We start from the raw sequence: 20635 nt of genomic DNA, 5'->3' as shown, positions 1-20635 counted from the left end.
GGTAGCCGGTTAAACCTTACTGATTAGCTTTCATAATCATCTATCATTAATTTATGCCTACCAAAATAACCACTCACTTAATTATTCATTATTTTAATTAATACTCTAAACAAAATTTAATTATTATTTAAAAGTTAATTAAATAAATCAGGCAACGGTTAGGCTATTTAAATCGACGCCATTTCACCATTTTTCTTCCTCCCTCACTTCTTCTTCAACCTCTGTAATCTCTGTATTGTTCTTCAATTTACAGAGCTCTCGTTTCCTATCTCTAAAGTAAGCTTTCAAATGCTTGCACGTTTACTTCCATTTATTGTAAAATCATGAAATCATGACTGAGATTTGATTTCTTGTATGAATGAAATCCATAATGATGATTCAGATAACCGCTGAATCTAGGTTGAAACTTGAATCAATGATTTTCATGACGCGTTGAGAGAATATAAATAGACTTGATTATGGACCTACGATTAGAACTTAACTGAGAAATTTGACACAGACGGACGTGTTTTATATATTTTTAACAATTTTCACTGTGTTCGCTAATCGTCATTATCTGCTATTACTTCGGAGTTTTGTTGTTTTTGATACTGATCTATGTTTCCAATCCTAGATCGTGAAATTTTGTGAGATTCGTTTAAACAAATGATTTCATGCAGTATTGAGTAATATTTTCTGGTAATCAGTTGCATTTCTAGGGTTTGTAATGTTAAACCTAATTAATCTTCTGCATTTAACGTCTTGGAAGTCGATCAATTGTCTTAGTTCTGATAAACTATATTCTTATGATTTTCTATTGTTAATTGAAGATGGAATTTGAGGACAAGTACGTGCAGAGGCCAAAATATGAATGTCTACTCTTTGGTGAGTTTAACTTCTTTTTATCATTAGATCTTTACTGTTTTGTTGTATTCTGTATCAAGATTAATTGATGGATTTGTTCAAAACATTCAGATTTAGATGATACTCTATATCCATTTTGCACTGGTTTAGCCACTGCATGCCGCAAGAACATTGAAGGTAACTTTTCGACATTAATTTGCTGCACAAGGTCTGGTCTGGTTTGTTCTTACTCTGTAAAAACTTCCTTACAGATTACATGTTTGAGAAGCTTTCCATTGACAAGAGCAAAATTCCTGACCTGTGTGATCTTCTGTATAAGAATTATGGGACAACAATGGCTGGTCTAAGGGTATGAATTTCAATCCTAATAGAATTATCAACAACTGAGAAATGTTTCAGAAATTGTCTTCATAAGAAACATGATTCAAACAAATAAGAGAGGAGATAGGAAAGAAATAACAAAAGAGAGACAAGAACATAGCCTTAACTATGACCATATAACCTCCAATACACCATAATTACCAAATCAAGTGCAACCCATCATAATTTAAGGAACCCTAAGCACTTTTCGACTAAAGATTGTAATTCACTTGTGGTTATTGTTTATCCAAAGATTGTATAATATATATCCTTTTTGTTTACAGGCCATTGGCTATGACTTTGACTATGATGAGTACCATAGGTATGCACTTTTTTCCACAATGAAAACACACCAAAACCTGCAATTTTCCCATTTAACTTACTGTTTATCATGTCTGGTTTATATAGTTTTGTTCATGGAAGACTACCTTATGAGAATCTAAAACCAGATCCTGTTTTGAGGAATCTTTTGATCAACTTGCCAATTAGGAAAGTTGTAAGTCCTCTGTCTTTTAAAATCTCTAGTTTGATTATGTAATAATTTCTTATATGATAATTTTTTTCTGTTTTGTTCTAGATCTTCACAAATGCTGATAAAATTCATGCTGTGAAAGCCCTGAATATACTTGGATTGGAAGATTGCTTTGAAGGGATAATCTGTTTCGAAACTCTGAATCCCATTCACAAAAGCATTGTCTCTGACGATGAAGACGATGTTGAGTTTGTGGGCTTAACTTCACCACCCACTACCCGAAATGCCAATGAAATATTTGATATTATAAACCATTTCTCTAAACCTAACCCAACAGCTTTGCCAAAGACACCAATAGTCTGTAAACCATCAGAAGATGCCATTGAACTTGCTCTGAAGATAGCCAACATCAACCCCCACAGAACAGTAGGACATTGTTTGATCTTCAATTAAAAACATATGATGCATGGTATTAAATTGTGTTATTGTTGTTGGTTTCAGCTATTCTTTGAGGACAGTGTTCGAAACATACAGTCGGGGAAGCGGTTAGGACTGCAAACCGTACTGGTAATATATATTAGCTGATTATGGTCATTGAAGAAGAATATTTTGTAATGATGTTGAGTGTAACAATTGTGATTTTTGTGTAGGTGGGAAAGTCACAGAGGGTGAAGGGTGCAGATTATGCTGTCGAAAGCATACATAACTTGAAGGAGGCGATCCCCGAACTTTGGGAAGTAGTTGACAAAATGATAGCTGCGGTTGAAACTAAATGCTATTCGGGGCAGATTTCTGTTGAGACAACCATAACTGCTTAGGCAATTGTAATAGGTTGTACCATTATGGGACCGGGACCAGGACCGAGCTATGTCCCCGATGATCAATTAGGTGTTGTCGCGTTATGGTGTAAATGTTTGTTTGTTTGTTTATCGTCGTAATAATAATAATAATAAATATCATGGAAGTCTACATGCTTATTTCTATGTTTTGCACTTATATTGCATTGGGTATATACTATATGCCTTTTTGATATGGAGCTAAATTTGAATTTAGAGAAAAAATAATTAATAATTAAAAAATTTATAATTTTAAGTTTTGTTTTCAAACTTAACTTTCCAACAAAAATTTAAAAAGTTTCCTTGAGAATATTTATAACCTTCATTTTTAGGTAGATGTTAAATCACTAATTCATAGTAATTTTGTATATTATTTGGTAAAAATAAGTTAAGTATAAATTTATATTCAAATTTATTTATAATTAAAAATAGTAAATAATAATAATATATTAGTAAAATAAATGAAAAAAATATATTATAATAATAATAATTTAATACAAAAAAACATTATCATCATTTTAATTAAAATAACAAAAATATCTCATTTTATACAATATTTTTATAAAAAAAATACAAATTAATGAAAAAAATGCTCAATGAACTTGGACTCAATTAGTGGAGTAATTCGTCCGGACAACTCACCGGCAATCCGTATATCGCCGGCAAATTGTTCTTCATACGTGTCCTTCCGGTGACCGGAGAAAGTGGAGGTAGATCAACTGACCGCCTTTGTCCTTTGTTATAAATAAACCCTATTCCACATTATTGAATCGGCGTCTACAAAGATTCGACATCCAGATTTCCTTCATCATCATCGTCAATGTCTAATCTCAACCAGATCACCGTCCTCGTCACCGGAGCCGGCGGTAGAACCGGTAACATCGATTTCACTTTCTAAACTATTAACGATTTGCAAATTATTACCCGTCTGTTCTATGAATTTTCTAGTGAATTAGCTAAATATTACACCGATTCTTGAAGGACAACTTGTTTACAAGAAGTTAAAGGAGAATTCAGAGAAGTTCATCGCGAGAGGTCTGGTTAGATCAGAGGAAAGTAAACAGAAAATTGGTGGAGAAGATGATGTTTATATTGGGGATATTACTAAATCTGATAGTATAATCCCAGCTTTTGATGGAATTGATGCTCTTGTTATTCTCACAAGTGCTGTTCCTAAAATGAAACCTGGGTTTGATGTAGCCAAGGGTGGTAGACCTGAATTCTACTTTGAAGATGGAGGGTATCCTGAACAGGTACACTAAAATTCTTATGTATCTTCTTTACAAATTCTAATACTTTGTTGATATTGTTAGGTTGATTGGATTGGACAGAAGAATCAGATAGATGCGGGTATGTTTCATCGTCTGAATCTAGAACAGTTGGATTGGATTGGAATTGTTGATGAATGATGTGTTGTTTGATGATCAGCTAAAGCAGCAGGTGTGAAGCAAATTGTGTTGGTGGGATCTATGGGAGGAACAAACCCTAACCACCCTTTGAACAGTTTAGGAAATGGAAATATTTTGGTATTATTATGTGTGCATAATAATTATATGATTGATTGAAATTTGAAAATGATTAAGGAATGGGATGTTTATTATGTTAATGTTTACATTATTATAGATTTGGAAGAGAAAGGCAGAAGAGTATTTGGCTGATTCTGGAGTTCCATACACAATCATAAGGTATTTGTTCATCTTCTCTATATTCGCGTATGCTTGATTGAATGTTGAATGGATTGTTTCTATGGTTTAAGAGCTGGAGGATTGCAAGATAAAGATGGTGGTAATCGAGAATTAGTAGTGGGGAAAGATGATGAACTTCTCCAAACTGCGAACAAGAGTGTCACTAGGGCTGATGTAGCAGAAGTCTGCGTTCAGGCGTTACTGCTGTCTGAAGATGCTAAATTTAAGGCATTCGATCTTGGCTCGTTGCCTGATGGATCAGGAACACCAACCAACGATTTTAAGACCCTCTTTTCACAGATAACTGCCCGTTTTTGATCCGATTGCTTGGAAAAACTTATAATAATGTGACAGTTGGTGAGAATAAGAAATTTTCTTTCTTTCTATCTTAATTATGTCTTTAGTTTGGGACACAGATGATGATGATGATATGAATTATCTTTTTTTATCCATTTAGACTATCTTTGTGATCTCATATTATATTACAATCTTATATTTGTATCTTCAATAATCTAAAACATCCTAAAGATCAGTAGATATTTGGCATGAAGAATAATGTTTGAATCATGGCAATAAGCTTGGATGAGGGTATTACTGCTTTCCCAGATTTCATGTTTAAATTTTCATTTGAATGCACCATATTGTAGTTGGAGATTATGAACAAGTTGGTTTTAGTTTTTTTTTAGAATAATTTTTGTTTGATGAACATTGGGTTAGCTTATTTGTTATGCAAAAAATATTTCAATTTTTTTTTGCATTTTTTAATTTGACAATTTTTTAAAGTGACTGTCATGATGGGGAAATTTGACGAAATGACCTTAAAGATTGGGTTATTTGATCTGTTGGTAAATTATAATTTTTATTGCGTTCGTGGTCTTTTTATTTTTTTTTGACGAAATTGCCCTTGTAGCGAAACGCTAAGGGACTTAGCGTTTCGCTAAGTGGTAATGTGTGAAATGTCCAGATTACCCTTACTATTTAATATATCCCAACCTATTTTTTTCATTTCTTTTTTTCTCCTTCTCTCTCTTCCCGCTCTTCTCCTCCTTCTCTCTAAACTGGCCGGCGACAATCGGCGGCGATCGGCGGCGACGACGAAATCCACGACGATGAGCTCCACGACGAGCACAAGCACGGTTCCACTTGGTACGTTTATCCTATGATACTTTAAGTTTATTATTTATGTTTGATTTATGCATCTTCGAATCTGTTGTTTAGGGTTTACTTTCTGTTTCGCTAAGTGCTTAGCGTTTCGCTAAGTGCTTAGCGTTTCGCTAAGTGCTTAGCGTTTCGCTAAGTGCTTAGCGTTTCGCTAAGTGCTTAGCGTTTCGCTAAGTGCTTAGCGTTTCGCTAAGTGCTTAGCGTTTCGCTAAGTGCTTAGCGTTTCGCTAAGTGCTTAGCGTTTCTTTCTTTCTCTTGTTTGGTGTATTGAAGAAGATTAGCTTAGTTAAATTTGTCATGAGGAAGAAGATAGAGATGGATTAGTGTCGTAATACAGGGATTAGTTGCAGAAGAAGAAGAAGTATGAACAATTATTGCTTCTCTTGGTCTTTAGAATCAAAGGTAGTATCTTTTTCTAGCTAGGCCAATGTTTGTTTTTTATTCCATGATTGGATGAATCATTCATGAATATATATACCAAGCTCCTTCTGCGGGCAAATTACCGTTGCAAGAAGCATCATTTCTCCTGCAATTTTACAACTTTTTGTGGCTATTATTCATGGACATTGTTTATGTTATTGGGTTTGATTCTTAACTTTTGATGAGAAAAAGGGGTTAAAATATGTTCTGTTTTTGACCGGCAGGCCGAAGAACCTCCTTTTGTGAAGGAATTAGGGACTGATTGCTCTTTTGTCCTGAGGATTGGAGCTTTCAGTCCGTATCATATCAATGGCAACCAAAATCAAAGGGATCCGTAAAGGATTTAAATATATATCACAAATCTTTGGTAATTCCTGCATGCAAATTGCAAACCCTCTTTTCTTTTTCTTTTCTCCTTTTTATCATAAGTCACAATAATGATCAAGAATTCTTCTTGCAGTTGTGAAGGATCGTGAGTTGGATATTGGGTATCCAACAGACGTGAAACATGTGTCACACACATATTGGCTGGGATGGATCCACTGGTAATGCTCCCAGTTGGGTATGTTCTAATTCTTTCTCAATTTGTGTAAATTCAACTTCAATTATTGTCCTTTAATTTGATGATGATATAGATGAACGAATTCAAGACATCGTCTGATTTCTCGACAACCTCCATAGGCAACATTCATGAGCTAAGAGGCGGTTCCAGTTCCATAATCTCGTCAACATGGGCGTCTCAAGGTTTGAAAAAACAAATATTTCTAGTTTGATTGATGACTTGATTTAAGAAACATATTTGATTTTGAATCCATATTTGTTTTCTTTCTCTTTTCTGGTGGGATATATAGATTTTGAATCCATGGACAGCCAACCAGTAGCTGATATATTCAAAGACACGCCACCAATGGATATGCCAGATATTTCTAAGAAGCAAAAACGGAAGAAATCGAAGTCAAGTTCCTCATCATCGACGTCTACATCCGCATCTTCGTCAAGATCGTCTCGAGCAACTGCAAAATTGAAAGCTAAATTCGTCGATGAAACTGACAAACAAGAAAACAGAGATGTTGTGTTATAAAAGAAGATACCATGCATCCCTTTTAACTAAACCTTAATATTTTGACCAACAGATGAAGTGTTTGCAAGAACAAGGATTGAGGAAAATTGTCAATGTTTTATATATTGTTGTAAATGCTCTAATGTTTTCGGTTGCACAGAGAGCCAGAGCTTTGATCATCATTTGTCTCCACTAAAATTGAAAATAAACATTTAAGCCTTCCTCCATCAAAATTTCAGCACGCGTTTCGCTAAGTGCTTAGCGTTTCACTAAGTGCTTAGCGTTTCTCTAAGTGTTTAGCGTTTCGCTAAGTGCTTATTATGCATTGTTAAGCTATCTAGAGATTTTCTCATCTCTTTTGAAGATTATACATAATACAAAGGATATGTTAAGCATTTTCAACTAATAAGTACTTCACTAATAAACTAATAAAGATTATTTGTTTATTTGTATCAATTACTGTAAATATGTACTTCACTAATAAAGATTATTTGTTTATTTGTATCAATTACTGTAAATAAGTACTTCACTAATAAACTATAAATACCTTTATAGGGTACCTCTTGAGCTTGATTATACTAGTCTCGAGGTACTTTTAGTATATTTCTTCACGGGTAATGATACTTGTATCAAAACCAACCCGATAGTAGGAATAAGGTGTCACGAAGAGTACCTCTTGAATCTTAAAGAGATCGCGACGACTAAATCCCCATCATAAAATCACAGTTAATATAGTGATATATTTGTGGTTTGTTTTGGATATTTATAGTCTATTTTCTCACGTCTTACAATAACTAATATACTTTTTAAGAGTAAACTCTAGAATTTGTTTTTAATCATATATAAAAACAATCAAAATAAAAAGATGATGAATGTCAAAAGTACTGAAAAAAGGAACATTATATATTAATGCCACAAGAAGTACACAAGTTAAAACAATTATATCTACGTAGTCAAGTTTAGTTTAGTTGTCTCTAGCAACCTTATAAAAAGAAAGAACATGAACTGTATTTGCTGCAACAAACAACAAAACATCGTCATCATCTTAATCTTAAGTAGCATTCACACACACATAACTAATAATAATAATACATCATTTCATCCATCCCGATCTAAACAAGGAGTCTTCATCATAAAGGTAACAATAAGTCGCAAAGCTTAGTATCTGTACTCATGGGAGTGATGATCTTCAAAAAATGGATTATAATTATCGCTCATCATCTTTGACTCCTTATCAGTCTGCATCATATGCAAGAGATTTCAGTGAAATTTTCAATTAGTTGCATAAAACATTTTTTTTATACCCTTATCTGAACAAGGTCTAAAAAAGAAACGTCGTTGCGGGGATAACATATAATAACAAAAACAATTCTTTACAACTAAAGAAACAAAAAGGTAAGCACTTAGCGAAACGGTAAGCACTTAGCGAAACGATAAGCACTTAGCGAAACGATAAGCACTTAGCGAAACGATAAGCACTTAGCGAAACGATAAGCACTTAGCGAAACGATAAGTACTTAACGAATCTTCCCTGAAACGGAACCAATATGAACCAAATAAGAACAGGTTAAATCGAAGGGTTTGAAATGAAGATAAGATAATGGAAACATTAACCTAAATCGAATTAGGTTAAGGTTTGAAATAAAGATTTTCTTCTCCTTTTTTCTTCGACCTTCAAATCCTTAGAATCCTTCACCTGTATGCAAAATAAGTTTAGGGTTAGAGTTTGAAATGAAGATCGTGTAAATTAAAACATAAATCGATTTAGGTTAGAGTTTGAAATCAAGATAATGTAAACCCCGCCGCCTCCGTCGCCGTAGCCGCCGCCTCCGTCGCCGCCGTCAAAGAAAGAACAAGAGAAGAGAGGGAAGAGAGAGAAAGAAAAAAAGGAAATGGAAAAATTAGAGTATTTATACTAAACCTAATCCACTTAGCGAAACGCTAAGTCCCTTAGCGTTTCGCTACAAGGGCAATTTCGTCAAAAAAAAATAAAAAGACCACGAATGCAATTAAATTTATAATTTACCACCAACTCAAATAACTCAATCTTTAAGGTTATTTCGTCAAATTTCCCGTCATGATGAAAGTGACATAATTCTAGTTTTTTTTTAAAAGATGATGATTTTAAGTAATATTGTTTTTACTAGTTTGAATGTTAAAATGCAACTTAGGATTTTATCTAGGCGTGATTTTTTCTTTTAAAAACATAATTACTTATATTTACTATATATATATTTGCATAATTAAATTATTATTTTTATATAATATAATTATTATCATAATTTTAATTATATTTAATTTCTATATTTTATATTTAATATTTGTAAAATTCTAAATATATAATTTTAAATGTTATATTAAGTTAAATTAATATTATAAAATTAATATTTTGTAGAAAATAATAAATCTTATGATAGAAGGTAATAATAGTGTAGTAAGATTATAAATTATTTTAAAATAAGATAATTATAAAAATAAATTCATTATTAAATTATTATATTATAATTATTAAAATATTTATAATTAATTATGTATTAAATAAATATTTATAAAAATATTAAGTGTAAGAATTTTTATTAGTTATTAAATTATTGTATTATAATTATTATAATATTTTAAATTATATATATATATATATATGAAGTAAAGTAGCAAATATTAAGTAAAGTAGTAAACATCTTTCTAAAATTAGCTCAATTAAAGGTATATATTAATATAAGATTATTTAAAGACTATTAAATTTTAGCCTATTTAATATAATAAGTTACAGTTAATTTTTATTTTTTTATTTATATATTTATTAATTAAATATTAATATATTTTATCTTTTCTTCTTTTTTATTAATTAAATTATTTAAATTTATTTTATTCTTGATTTTTTTTATATTAATTTTTCTTTTTTTCTGTTCGGTTTCTTTTATCAATTTTTATTATTTTAGTTCTTAAATTTTTATTTTTTTTAATAATTTTAAAAATTTAGTTATGAATTTTGTGTTTTACTGTAATATTTTATAATATTTTTATACCGTGTTTTTTTTATTTTATTTAATATAAAAAAAATAAAATTAATAATTTTTTATTTAATTTTGATTTATAACTTATAATAGTAGTAGTAAATAATATTTTTTTATCTAATACTAGCATTTAGCCCGTGTATTTGCACGATTAATAATATAAAAAACCGTGAAAAAAAATTACGGATAACATTTTTAATTTTATTTTTAATCGTTTTAAGTTTATGGGTGGGTCAACCCACAATTCGACCCCAAGTATCCATTTACTCAACATCATTATATATATATATATATATATATATATATATATATATATATATATATATATATTAGTTAGTTAAAAAATTGAATTTATATTAATGTTAAAACGTCCCGCGTTTATCAAATTTTGTGTTGAATTTAAAATATAAAGTCTTTGTAGCCTAGTTGGTTAAAGAGTATTACTTGTTTTGTTAGGTTGCAAGTTCGAAACATACTTCTATCATTTTTAATTTTATTTTTAACCGTTTTAAATTTAAAGGCGGGTCAACCCACAATCCGACCCAAGTACCCAAATTAACCACAACTCTCGACCCAATCCGGACACTTTAAAAATTAAGCATCATTATATATATATATAGATTAGTTAGTTAAAAAGTTGAACTTATATTAATATTAAAATGTCCCGCGTTTATCAAATTTGGTGTTGAATTTAAAATATAAAGTCTTTGTAGCCTAGTTGGTTAAAGATTTGTACTTGTTTTGTTAGATTGCAAGTTCGAAACATACCTCTAACATTTTTTATTTTATTTTTAACCGTTTTAAATTTAAAGGCGGGTCAACCCACAATCCGACCCAAGTATCCAAATTAACCACAGCTCTTGACCCGGCAATCCGGACACTTTAAAAATTAAGCATCATAATATATATATATATATATATATATATATAAATTAGTTAGTTAAAAAATTAAATTTATATTAATACTAAAACGTCCCGCGTTTATCAAATTTGGTGTTGAATTTAAAATATAAAGTCTTTGTAGCCTAGTTGGTTAAAGAGTATTACTTGTTTTGTTAGGTTGCAAATTCAAAACATACATCTATCATTTTTAATTTTATTTTTAACCGTTTTAAATTTAAAGGCGGGTCAACCCACAATCCGACCCAAGTATCCAAATTAACCACAACTCTCGACCCAATCCGAACACTTTAAAAGTTAAGCATCATTATATATATATATATATATATATAGATTAGTTAGTTAAAAAGTTGAACTTATATTAATATTAAAACGTCCCGCGTTTATCAAATTTAGTGTTAAATTTAAAATATAAAGTCTTTTTAGCCTAGAAAAAAATAAATAAAAATAAACCTATCACAAGAGAAGGTAATAAAAGTGTAGTAAGATTACTAATATTTTAAAATAAGATAATTATAAGAATTTTTATTCATTAATAGTTATTATATTATAATTATTAAAATATTTATAATTAAATATGTATTAAATAAAAATCTATAAAAATAATTAAGCTGTATTTGATACAACTTATAATTAATACTTAAACAATTAATACTGAATTTTTAGTATTTAATGACATAAATATCTAGAAGATAAAAAATTGAATTAACATAAATATTCAATATTTTAATTGATTTGATATATCTAAAATTAATATCTAAAAAAAAGTATATCAAAGTTATTAATCTCTTATATACTAATTATATATAAACTTAATATATTGAAATATAATTTTAATATATAAGGATAGTAAGAAAAGATTATACTAATTTCTATTGTATTATAATTATTTAAATATTTTTAAATTAATTATATATTAAGTAAAATATATAAAAAAAAAATATTAAGGGATGATAATATTTATTATATCATATTATAATAATATAATATATTATATTATATATAAATAATAATTTAAATACTGAAGATATTTAATAATAAGTGTAAGTATCAAAATTTAACGTACCTAATTTATAACTAATTATTAATTTATAATAATATTAAAATAATATTTTAAAATTTTAAAATACAAAATAACTCAAGAAGATATTAGAAATTAAATTAGGGTTAATTATTATAATAATTAAATTATAATTAATATAATTAAATAAAAATCTAAAAAGTAATTTGAGTTAAAATATTATATTTATTTTATCCAAATTAAACTCAAAAAAAGAGTTATAAATTATTTAATTATGATTTTAAACATAAAGTATTTAGAATATATGACTTAAAATAATTAAATAAATACCCAAAAATAAAATAAATGAACATAATTTTTATTATGTTGTCTAAAATATTTTTGTATATATTAATTTGGTGATGAAAACGCAAGAAAATGATTTAAAAAAAATTGATTTCAAATAACTTTTTTATTAAAAAAAAAATTGATAATCATGTATGACTGAAATTGTGTTTAAATATTACAGCAAAGATTTCAGATCGTATCAGCGCTGAATTTTTATCCAGCGCCGAAGAACACGCCACACATCCGGTTGTAACGGAAGTAGTGTGCGACCGAGTTCACACCAAAACAACTAACGGGGACGCTAACCCCGTTAAGCCCAAACGCTCCAGCACCAACGTAACACCAATGAAACGCAACAACGTGTTTTGATTAAACAAAACGACGTCGTTTTGTTCGTCTCCTTCGTAAACTCTAAAGGTCGCGACCGACGTCGGCGATTTTCCAGAAGGGTTATCTCCTTTGTTTCTCAACCTTATCCCTTTATTTTTTTCACCCTCATGTATGTCTCACCTCGCGTTTGTTATGTTTTACAAGTTATAAATAATTACATAGATTCTATAATTTATGTTTATTTGTTCGTACAATAAAATAGTAAAAAGAGTCTAAGACTATTTTATCTTTATATTTATATAAATTATTTTAATGTTTATCTTATTTTATTTTTTATTATTAATTATACTTGAATTAATAATAATAAAAAAAGTAATAATCATATAAATATTTTGTAATTATATAATAATGCTATATAATTATATAAGTTCTTTATATTTATATATATATATATATATTATTTATCAATAATTTAAATTATTAAATATATAATAACAAAGTCACAATAAAATTATTGAACTTGTATCATCCTACAGGAAGCAACTAATTGTTCTTTTAACTTTTTTTAAACATTTTCTAAATAAATTAATCTTTCTATTTTAACTTTAAATAACGTTAACAAGAAAAATGAAAAAAAAAATCCAAATAATATGTTTAACTTTTAGAATTGTGTTGAAATGGCTTCCACCAAGAAAGTAACTCCTTTCACCCATCACCGTTAGATAAAAAAAAATTAAGAAAATTAGGTTACAAATAAGAAGAATGATCTAAATGTTTTAGGAAAGAGAAAAAAAACTTAAATAAATGATTGAAAATGAAAGAAAGAGTTTTTATTGATAACGAACAGGATTAAAAGGATAGAAAAAAATTTAAAAAATTATACATGGTCATACATGTTAGAACATTATACCCCATTTGAGGTATAAGTTATACCCTAAACTACACTATTTATAAAAAAATATTTTGACAAAACATCAATTAAAATTTACAGTAGACATCAGTATCATATATCTACAGTATTGTATATCTAACCAAATAGAGGTTTATGATCAATAGTCAAATCCTACGCTCTAGTTAGGCTGCCAAAGACGAAAAAGAATTCAATGGATAAAACATCGATATCCAAATCGAAGCCATGATAACCGACCTAGCTTAGCATAAATAGCCCTAGGTGATCTTTTTCCGATCCATCAAATAAAATCTTAATATCACAACCTGATTGAAGATCTACCAAAAATTCGGCCAACTATTTTCTTGAAGAATCTTGTCCAACGAGCTAAAATTTGATCCAGAGTTTGAGAAAGCTTCCTACACATCATTTGAGTGTTCTCCAATCGTTGGTAAGCTTCCAGACTCAATATAATTCGAATTGTGATTTGAAATTATATTTTTCCAAGTTTGGTCGGGTTGATCATATTTAGGATTCAATTTTGTGTTATCTTTGTTTGAAACCAATCCCTAGATGAATTATAAGCTTTCTATTGAAAGAGATTTGATCAATTCAACATAAATCGAAAAAACCCAAATTTGATTTGAAATAGTTGACTAAATGTTTGTAAACATGTTAGGATAATTTCTAAATCATAAAATCAACATCCCGATCATGTTTGATCTAACTGAAATTTAAAAAAAATAAAATTTGAATTTCGGTTTTGAAAGTTGTTACATAGCTTATATGATGTTCTTGTTTTGGTTGTATTCGACTATAATCATCATTTCAAAGCTATTAAAACAAGAATTAGGCCTTAAGATGACCCGAATCAAAAGTTTCCAAAATTTGTCCTATAAAATTATTTTGGAAAATAAATTATTATAGAATTCGATTAATCGTGTTTAGGGTTAAGGGTTATAATTCATATATTCATATGAGTTGTTTGAAACTTATATCATGTTTTCATGATTTGTATCAAAAGATACAAACACGCAATTCTTCATACCAAATGAAGAACACTTAGTCCTCGACGACCGAGTCCTGTATGGGACCGAGAATCATTGATCCTAACCGAGATCAAGGACCGGTGTTCTTGAGTCAGGACCGAGACCTAAGACCGATGTTCTTGAATAAGGACCGAGAAATCTGACCGAGGATTCTAACATTGGACTGAGAGGTCTAACCTAGGACCGAACCTCTTAGGCCCACGACCGAGAAAGTTAAATCTAGGACCGAGACTCCCAAACCTATGACCGAACAACCTAAGTTCAGGATCGAGCCTCCTAAACCCTAGGGCCAAACCCTCTAATCTCTTGACCGAGCGTCCCAAGCCCCAATCTAGACCGAGCCCGTCCGATCCCAGATCGGAAAAAACGGACCTAAGCCCTAGGACTTCGGTCCTAAGGTCTGTTTAGTTTCACTTTCTAAAATTCAAAATTATTTTTATAATTTTGGAATCTCAATCCATTTTCAAATAATCCTAAAAGGTAAGAAAATGATATTTAAATATTTTTGGAATATTTCCCAAATAAATATTTTTGATAAGGCCCCATTTAGAATTTATTTATAAATTTTAATGCCTTTTTTTATATTTTTCAAGATTTTTACTCAATCTTATATCAACGCAATCACAAGTATGCCCTTCTAAATAATTTTGTGCAATTATTTACGTAATCTAAATTATTATTTCTTAGGACCCCCAAATTACTAATTAAAGGGATTAATGTTATAAATAAATCTTCTATAGCCAGATTTTTACTTTATGAATAAAACCGTCATTTGACGGGTGCGTAGGACATAGCGCGAAAGTCTTTTCTCGGGCGTAACAAAAAAACAACCCCTTATAGAAACAGTACATTTATACATTTACTTTTTACTGATTTTTCTAAAATCATTTAGCGATTTTCTTTTCAAATAAATAATGTTTAATTAATTTAAGCCGGATTCAAATTTGATTATCATTTGACTATAACAAATTCTCATGTTATTAAAATTTGAATAAAATTAATTACTTTATATAATTAATTTCAAAAAGCTCTCAAGAACCTTCAAAATCTTTTAAAATAGTTTTTTATTTTTAAAACATGTCTTACACGCAAATCAAAGTTGAAATGCATCAAATCTCGAGTCATCTCGAGTCTCCTCGTATTGTCACATGTCGTACAAACACGTGTTAAGTTACGAGGGAACATTCACAGGGGTTACAATAAGATATAATATTAATAAAAAATAATAAAGTAAATAAATAAAGTTAATTTAAAATAAATTAATAAAATATGAACTTCAATCAAAATTAATTTAAAAAACCTCCTTTAACTTACTACTTTTTTTTTCTTGGAAAATAAAGTAGACAAAATGATGCAGCAAAAAAAATTAAAATTACTTTTAAAGTAAATCTTATGGTTTTAAAAATATAAACAAATAATTTTAAAAGACATGAATAAATACTTTTTGTGTTATATAATATACTTTTATTTACTGGTTATTAAAAAGTAGAAAAAGTAATATCATTATTTTATTCTAAAGTACTTTTAATTAAAAAAAAGTTACACAATAATAATAATGGTTCCTACCCACTTTTCACTTCCATCCATAAATACCCTCACCACCTTCCTCCCACTTTCCCTAAAAATCTCTCCCTCTCTCTCTCTCTCTCAATGGCGAGATCTCTCTCCTCCATTACACTTTCACTTACATCCATACTCTTCCTTCTAACGCCGGCGCCGGTTGCCGTCGACGCTCGCATCGCCGGAGTTTTCACAGCCGGTTCATGGCAAACCGCCCACGCCACTTTCTACGGCGGCAGTGACGCCTCTGGTACAATGGGTAAGTAAGTCAGAATTGAATTTGTTCATGTAGTACTAGATCGATCTGATTTCATGTATTTGAATATTATTAGGTGGAGCTTGTGGATATGGAAATTTGTATAGTCAAGGATACGGCGTTAACACGGCGGCGTTGAGTACTGCTTTGTTTAATGAAGGACATAGTTGTGGTGCTTGTTTTGAGATCAAATGTGATCATGATGGAAAATGGTGTCTTCCCGGAAACCCTTCCATAGTTATAACGGCGACTAATTTCTGCCCGCCGAACTTTGCTCTACCTTCTGATAATGGTGGATGGTGTAATCCTCCTCGTACACATTTTGATCTTGCCATGCCCATGTTTCTTAAGATTGCTGAGTATAAAGCTGGCATTGTTCCTGTTTCTTATCGACGGTAATTAACTCAACTAATTACTTAATTACTCAAAATATATCATAATATATTTTACTTTTTTTTTTAAAAATATATATATATTTTTTACCTAATTGTGAAATTTGTACGTCTTGTCTTGTTTAAAGATAATTTAGAATTTCGGACATATTTTTCAATTTCAAAATTTAGTTTATTAAATTAAAATGATAGAAAAACGAGATTTTGTCAAAAGTATGTCCGAAATTAAGTTTGGACAAAACAAAATGATATTTATTCAAAGATTGTATTTTTTTTAAAATTTTATTGGGTTATTGATTTAAATAAAATATTGTTATTAATTTTTTTTAGTTAGGTATATATATTAATAAACTTAATAATATTTGTTAGTCACTATAATTCTAGATGTTTCCAAACATGATAATTATAAATAAAAAATTTATTTCTTTAATTTAACTATTGAATTTGAGTTGAGTTAAAATTTGGCACAAAACTCTTAATTTGCTGAAAAATCATTAATTTAATGAAATTAGATAGATAAGAATTAAAGATTTTGACTAGTCACTGTTTACTAAAATAGGTAATTAAATTAAAAAAATTAATTACTCATCCTCTTAAATTTGAGTTCCCAAATTTCAAGGTTCAAGCATTTAAAGTTTTTTTTACCTTGCTATTTAATAAATAACAAAATGATTTATGAGTTGTCATTTATTGAAGTTAGGTAATAGAACCTTCGTTGACTAGTAAGTAATAAAAATGTTTTTTCATTTTATTATTATTTTATTATTTATGGGGAAATGTTCTCAAAGCCCAATGGCAGATCTTTAGTGGCAAATATTGTAGTTTCAAGACGCGGTTAAGGGCATTTATTGAATCATTTGGATCCGAAATTATGAATTCTCAAAGCCCGAAACACGTGCCTTTGTCGGGTCAAATTGGCCCACAAATCCGGAAACATTTATTGTTGTGTGCTTCTAAACGTAGTAAACAATAATAAATTAAATTAATCACTTATTTTCCTCTTGTATAGTAAAATAAATTTGTGACATATATTTTTGTTTGTGGTTATATATAGTGTGCCATGTAGAAAGCAAGGAGGGATAAGGTTCACACTGAGCGGTTCAAAATACTTTAACCTCGTATTGATCAGTAATGTCGCCGGAGCAGGGGATGTGGTTAGAGTTAGCATAAAGGGAAGTAACACGCAATGGATGTCGATGAGTCGAAACTGGGGGCAAAATTGGCAATCAAATGTTGTTCTCATGGGACAATCATTATCGTTTCGAGTAACTGGAAGTGATCGTCGAACTTCCACTTCAATCAACATTGCACCTTCCAACTGGCAAATCGGACAAACCTATGTTGGCAAGAATTTTCGAGTCTAGATATTAGTTAACAAGAAATTATTATTAAGCTAATTAATATTATTGGATATCTGTCCTAGGTTTGAGTTCAGCCCTCGAGTTTCTCCTTTTAGGAAACTTGAATAGTGGCGGATGGGACAGAATTTTGTTAGAATTAAGAAGTGATTTAAGGTTTTGTAATATGGATCATGGGTAATTTCATTATATGTCTTTCTGGTTTTAAAAAGATTAAACAAACAGGCCCAAATAAAAGTACTGTAGTTGGCTTGAGACTTTTTATTAACTAATAATATTATCTTCCTTTAAATTAATTTCACTTATTTCATGAGTCGGTTGATATAAAACTTCTAATCTCAATTAAGGTATACTTTTTTAAGTTAATTGGTAAGGTTTTGTGAATAAGTTTTAACGATTAAGCGTATCAATTTTTTTTTTTTATAAGTTTTAGAAAGTTAATGAGTCTTATTTTAAATAACTCTTAAATAGATAAATTTTTACGATTTTAAATTTACTATAATAAGATTTTAAGATTTTAGGTGGAATACTGATTTTAAGCTAACTTAGAATAATATTTTTAAAAACAATCTTCATTAATAATTCTTTTTATTTTCTCTATTAATAATTTAAATAAAATATTTCAATCCAACAAATTTTTCAAGTTATACAAATTTTAATGGGTCATATTAGATTCAAAACTTGGATAATTTTATGGAATAAGGTTTAAAGTTTGAATTATTTTCTATAAAATTTGGACTATTATAATTTTAGTTATTTGAAATTGTTCATTATTTTCTTATTTTATCTTTATAATCTTTTAAAATTAATTTATCACATGAAAAACTAATTATAAATGTGACATATTTTTAATTTCTTGTTATTTTTGAAATTTAAGCATTTTAAATGTAGGAGGGTTTATGACTAAAAAGTTGTTATAGAATGGAAGATTTTAGAAATTTGAATATATACATTTTAAATTTTAAATGTAGGAGGGGTTTAAGCATTTTTTAAATTAAGAATTCTTTTAATATTTATACGTTTCAAGTTTTCTAATTCTATGTGAATAGAGAAAATTTCAAAAAATAATAATAATAAAAGACGGTTAATTAATTTGAACAAAAAAAAAGTTAATTAATAAAATTGTTATAATTTGAGTTTTATAATGAACAATTTTTAAATAACACAATCTTTTTTATTATTAGTATAATAATATATAAATTTTCAATTACATATAAAATTTAAAAACATATATAATAATAACATTATATTATGAAAAATTGTTTTTACAAAAATCCAATTTTGTTTTTCCACATTTAATTTTGAAAACATGTAAATATGTTTAGAGTAAAAAAATTATTAATATTTATTAAAAAATAATATTATTTATTTATTTTTTATATTAATTAATATTAATATTATTTTATAAAATTATATTAAATACTTTATAATATGTATATAATTAATTTAAAAATAATATTTAATGTAAAATTATTATAATAATAAATTTTATATTGATTGAAATAATCTATATTAATTATTAATTGTATAAAAATAATTTTAAGAAAAAAAAACTTTAACTAAAATTTAATATTTTATTTGTTTAAATTTATTTCAAAAAATAATTTAAAAAAGTTATTATTCTTTATTTATTTTTAAAATGTTATTTTTAATATATTATTAATTTAAATTAAAATATTAATTCATTAATATTAATATCTTAATTAATTAAAATAAGTTCAGTAATTCATAGTATTGATTTGAGATATTTAATGTGAAATTATTATAATAATAAAATTTATATTTATAAAAATAATATATATTAATTGTATAAAAAAATTAAAAAATATATAATTAAATTTAATATTTTAATTGTAAAAAATTAAAAAATAAAAAATAAAATTATATTCAAGTTATTTATCAAAACTAATAAATTTATATTATTAATTTGATAATAATATTTAATGTAAAAGTATTATTATAATAAAAAATATTTTACAAAAACAATAGATATTAATTATATAAAAATAATTTTAAAAAATAAAACTTTAATTAAAATATAATTATTTATTAAAATTTATTTTAAACTAAATTCAAAAAGTTAAAATTAAAAATATTTTTAATTTAAAAATAAATTTATTAATGATTTTGTTGGTGTAATTTTAAACTGTTGTTATTACTTCTATATTAATTTTAAAATAAATTACATTTCATTAATATTAATGTTTAAATTGAAATTAACATTACTTTTTAAAAACATTTTTTATTATAATTTATATAAATAAATTTACTTATTAAATTTTAAATAATAATATTACTTTATCAATTTTAAATTAAATATTATAATAATTTATATATATAATTAATATTTTTAATATATTATACTTTTATATTAATATATTAACTCATTAATATTAATATCTTAATTAATTAATTAAAATAATATTAATATGAGATATTTAAAGTAAATTTATTATAATAATTCATATCTATATAAAAATAATTTAAAAAAATAAAAATATTAATTAATGTAATAATTTATTTGTTCAAATAAAATTAAAAAAACATAAAATAATAATATTTAAATTTAAAAATAAATTATTTAATGTAAAATTATTATAATAATAAATTTTAAAGTGATAAAAATAATATATATTCATTATATAAAAATAATTTTAAAAAATTATATATAAAAAAATTAATAAAATTTAATATTTATTATT

The 20635-nt window shown here is 27.4% G+C and overlaps 3 protein-coding genes and 1 pseudogene across 3 annotated transcripts; all 4 read left to right on the top strand.

Annotated features, from left to right (window-relative positions):
- The first annotated feature begins 247 nt into the window (after positions 1 to 247).
- Positions 248 to 2671, top strand: LOC124934238 (suppressor of disruption of TFIIS-like). The gene is made up of 9 exons (XM_047474738.1): positions 248 to 276; positions 810 to 864; positions 955 to 1020; positions 1095 to 1192; positions 1488 to 1525; positions 1612 to 1699; positions 1781 to 2101; positions 2177 to 2242; positions 2326 to 2671. Exons 2-9 carry the CDS (start codon positions 810 to 812, stop codon positions 2491 to 2493), a joined length of 900 nt encoding a protein of 299 aa, XP_047330694.1. The 5' UTR covers positions 248 to 276; the 3' UTR covers positions 2494 to 2671.
- A 437-nt stretch (positions 2672 to 3108) lies between these two features.
- Positions 3109 to 4648, top strand: LOC124934100 (uncharacterized protein At5g02240). The gene is made up of 6 exons (XM_047474572.1): positions 3109 to 3386; positions 3493 to 3764; positions 3825 to 3861; positions 3940 to 4037; positions 4135 to 4196; positions 4268 to 4648. Exons 1-6 carry the CDS (start codon positions 3332 to 3334, stop codon positions 4512 to 4514), a joined length of 771 nt encoding a protein of 256 aa, XP_047330528.1. The 5' UTR covers positions 3109 to 3331; the 3' UTR covers positions 4515 to 4648.
- Positions 4649 to 6086: 1438 nt separating this feature from the next.
- On the top strand, positions 6087 to 6858 carry LOC124935627 (annotated as a pseudogene).
- A 9132-nt stretch (positions 6859 to 15990) lies between these two features.
- On the top strand, positions 15991 to 18185 carry LOC124936741 (expansin-A4-like). Its single transcript, XM_047477260.1, has 3 exons — positions 15991 to 16186; positions 16260 to 16578; positions 17630 to 18185. The coding sequence occupies exons 1-3, from the start codon at positions 16018 to 16020 to the stop codon at positions 17937 to 17939; spliced, it is 798 nt and encodes a 265-aa protein (XP_047333216.1). The 5' UTR covers positions 15991 to 16017; the 3' UTR covers positions 17940 to 18185.
- Positions 18186 to 20635: the final 2450 nt, after the last annotated feature.

Source organism: Impatiens glandulifera, chromosome 4 (assembly GCF_907164915.1).
Source record: "Impatiens glandulifera chromosome 4, dImpGla2.1, whole genome shotgun sequence".
NCBI lineage: Eukaryota > Viridiplantae > Streptophyta > Magnoliopsida > Ericales > Balsaminaceae > Impatiens > Impatiens glandulifera.
This window is presented reverse-complemented; position numbering and strand designations above follow the sequence as displayed.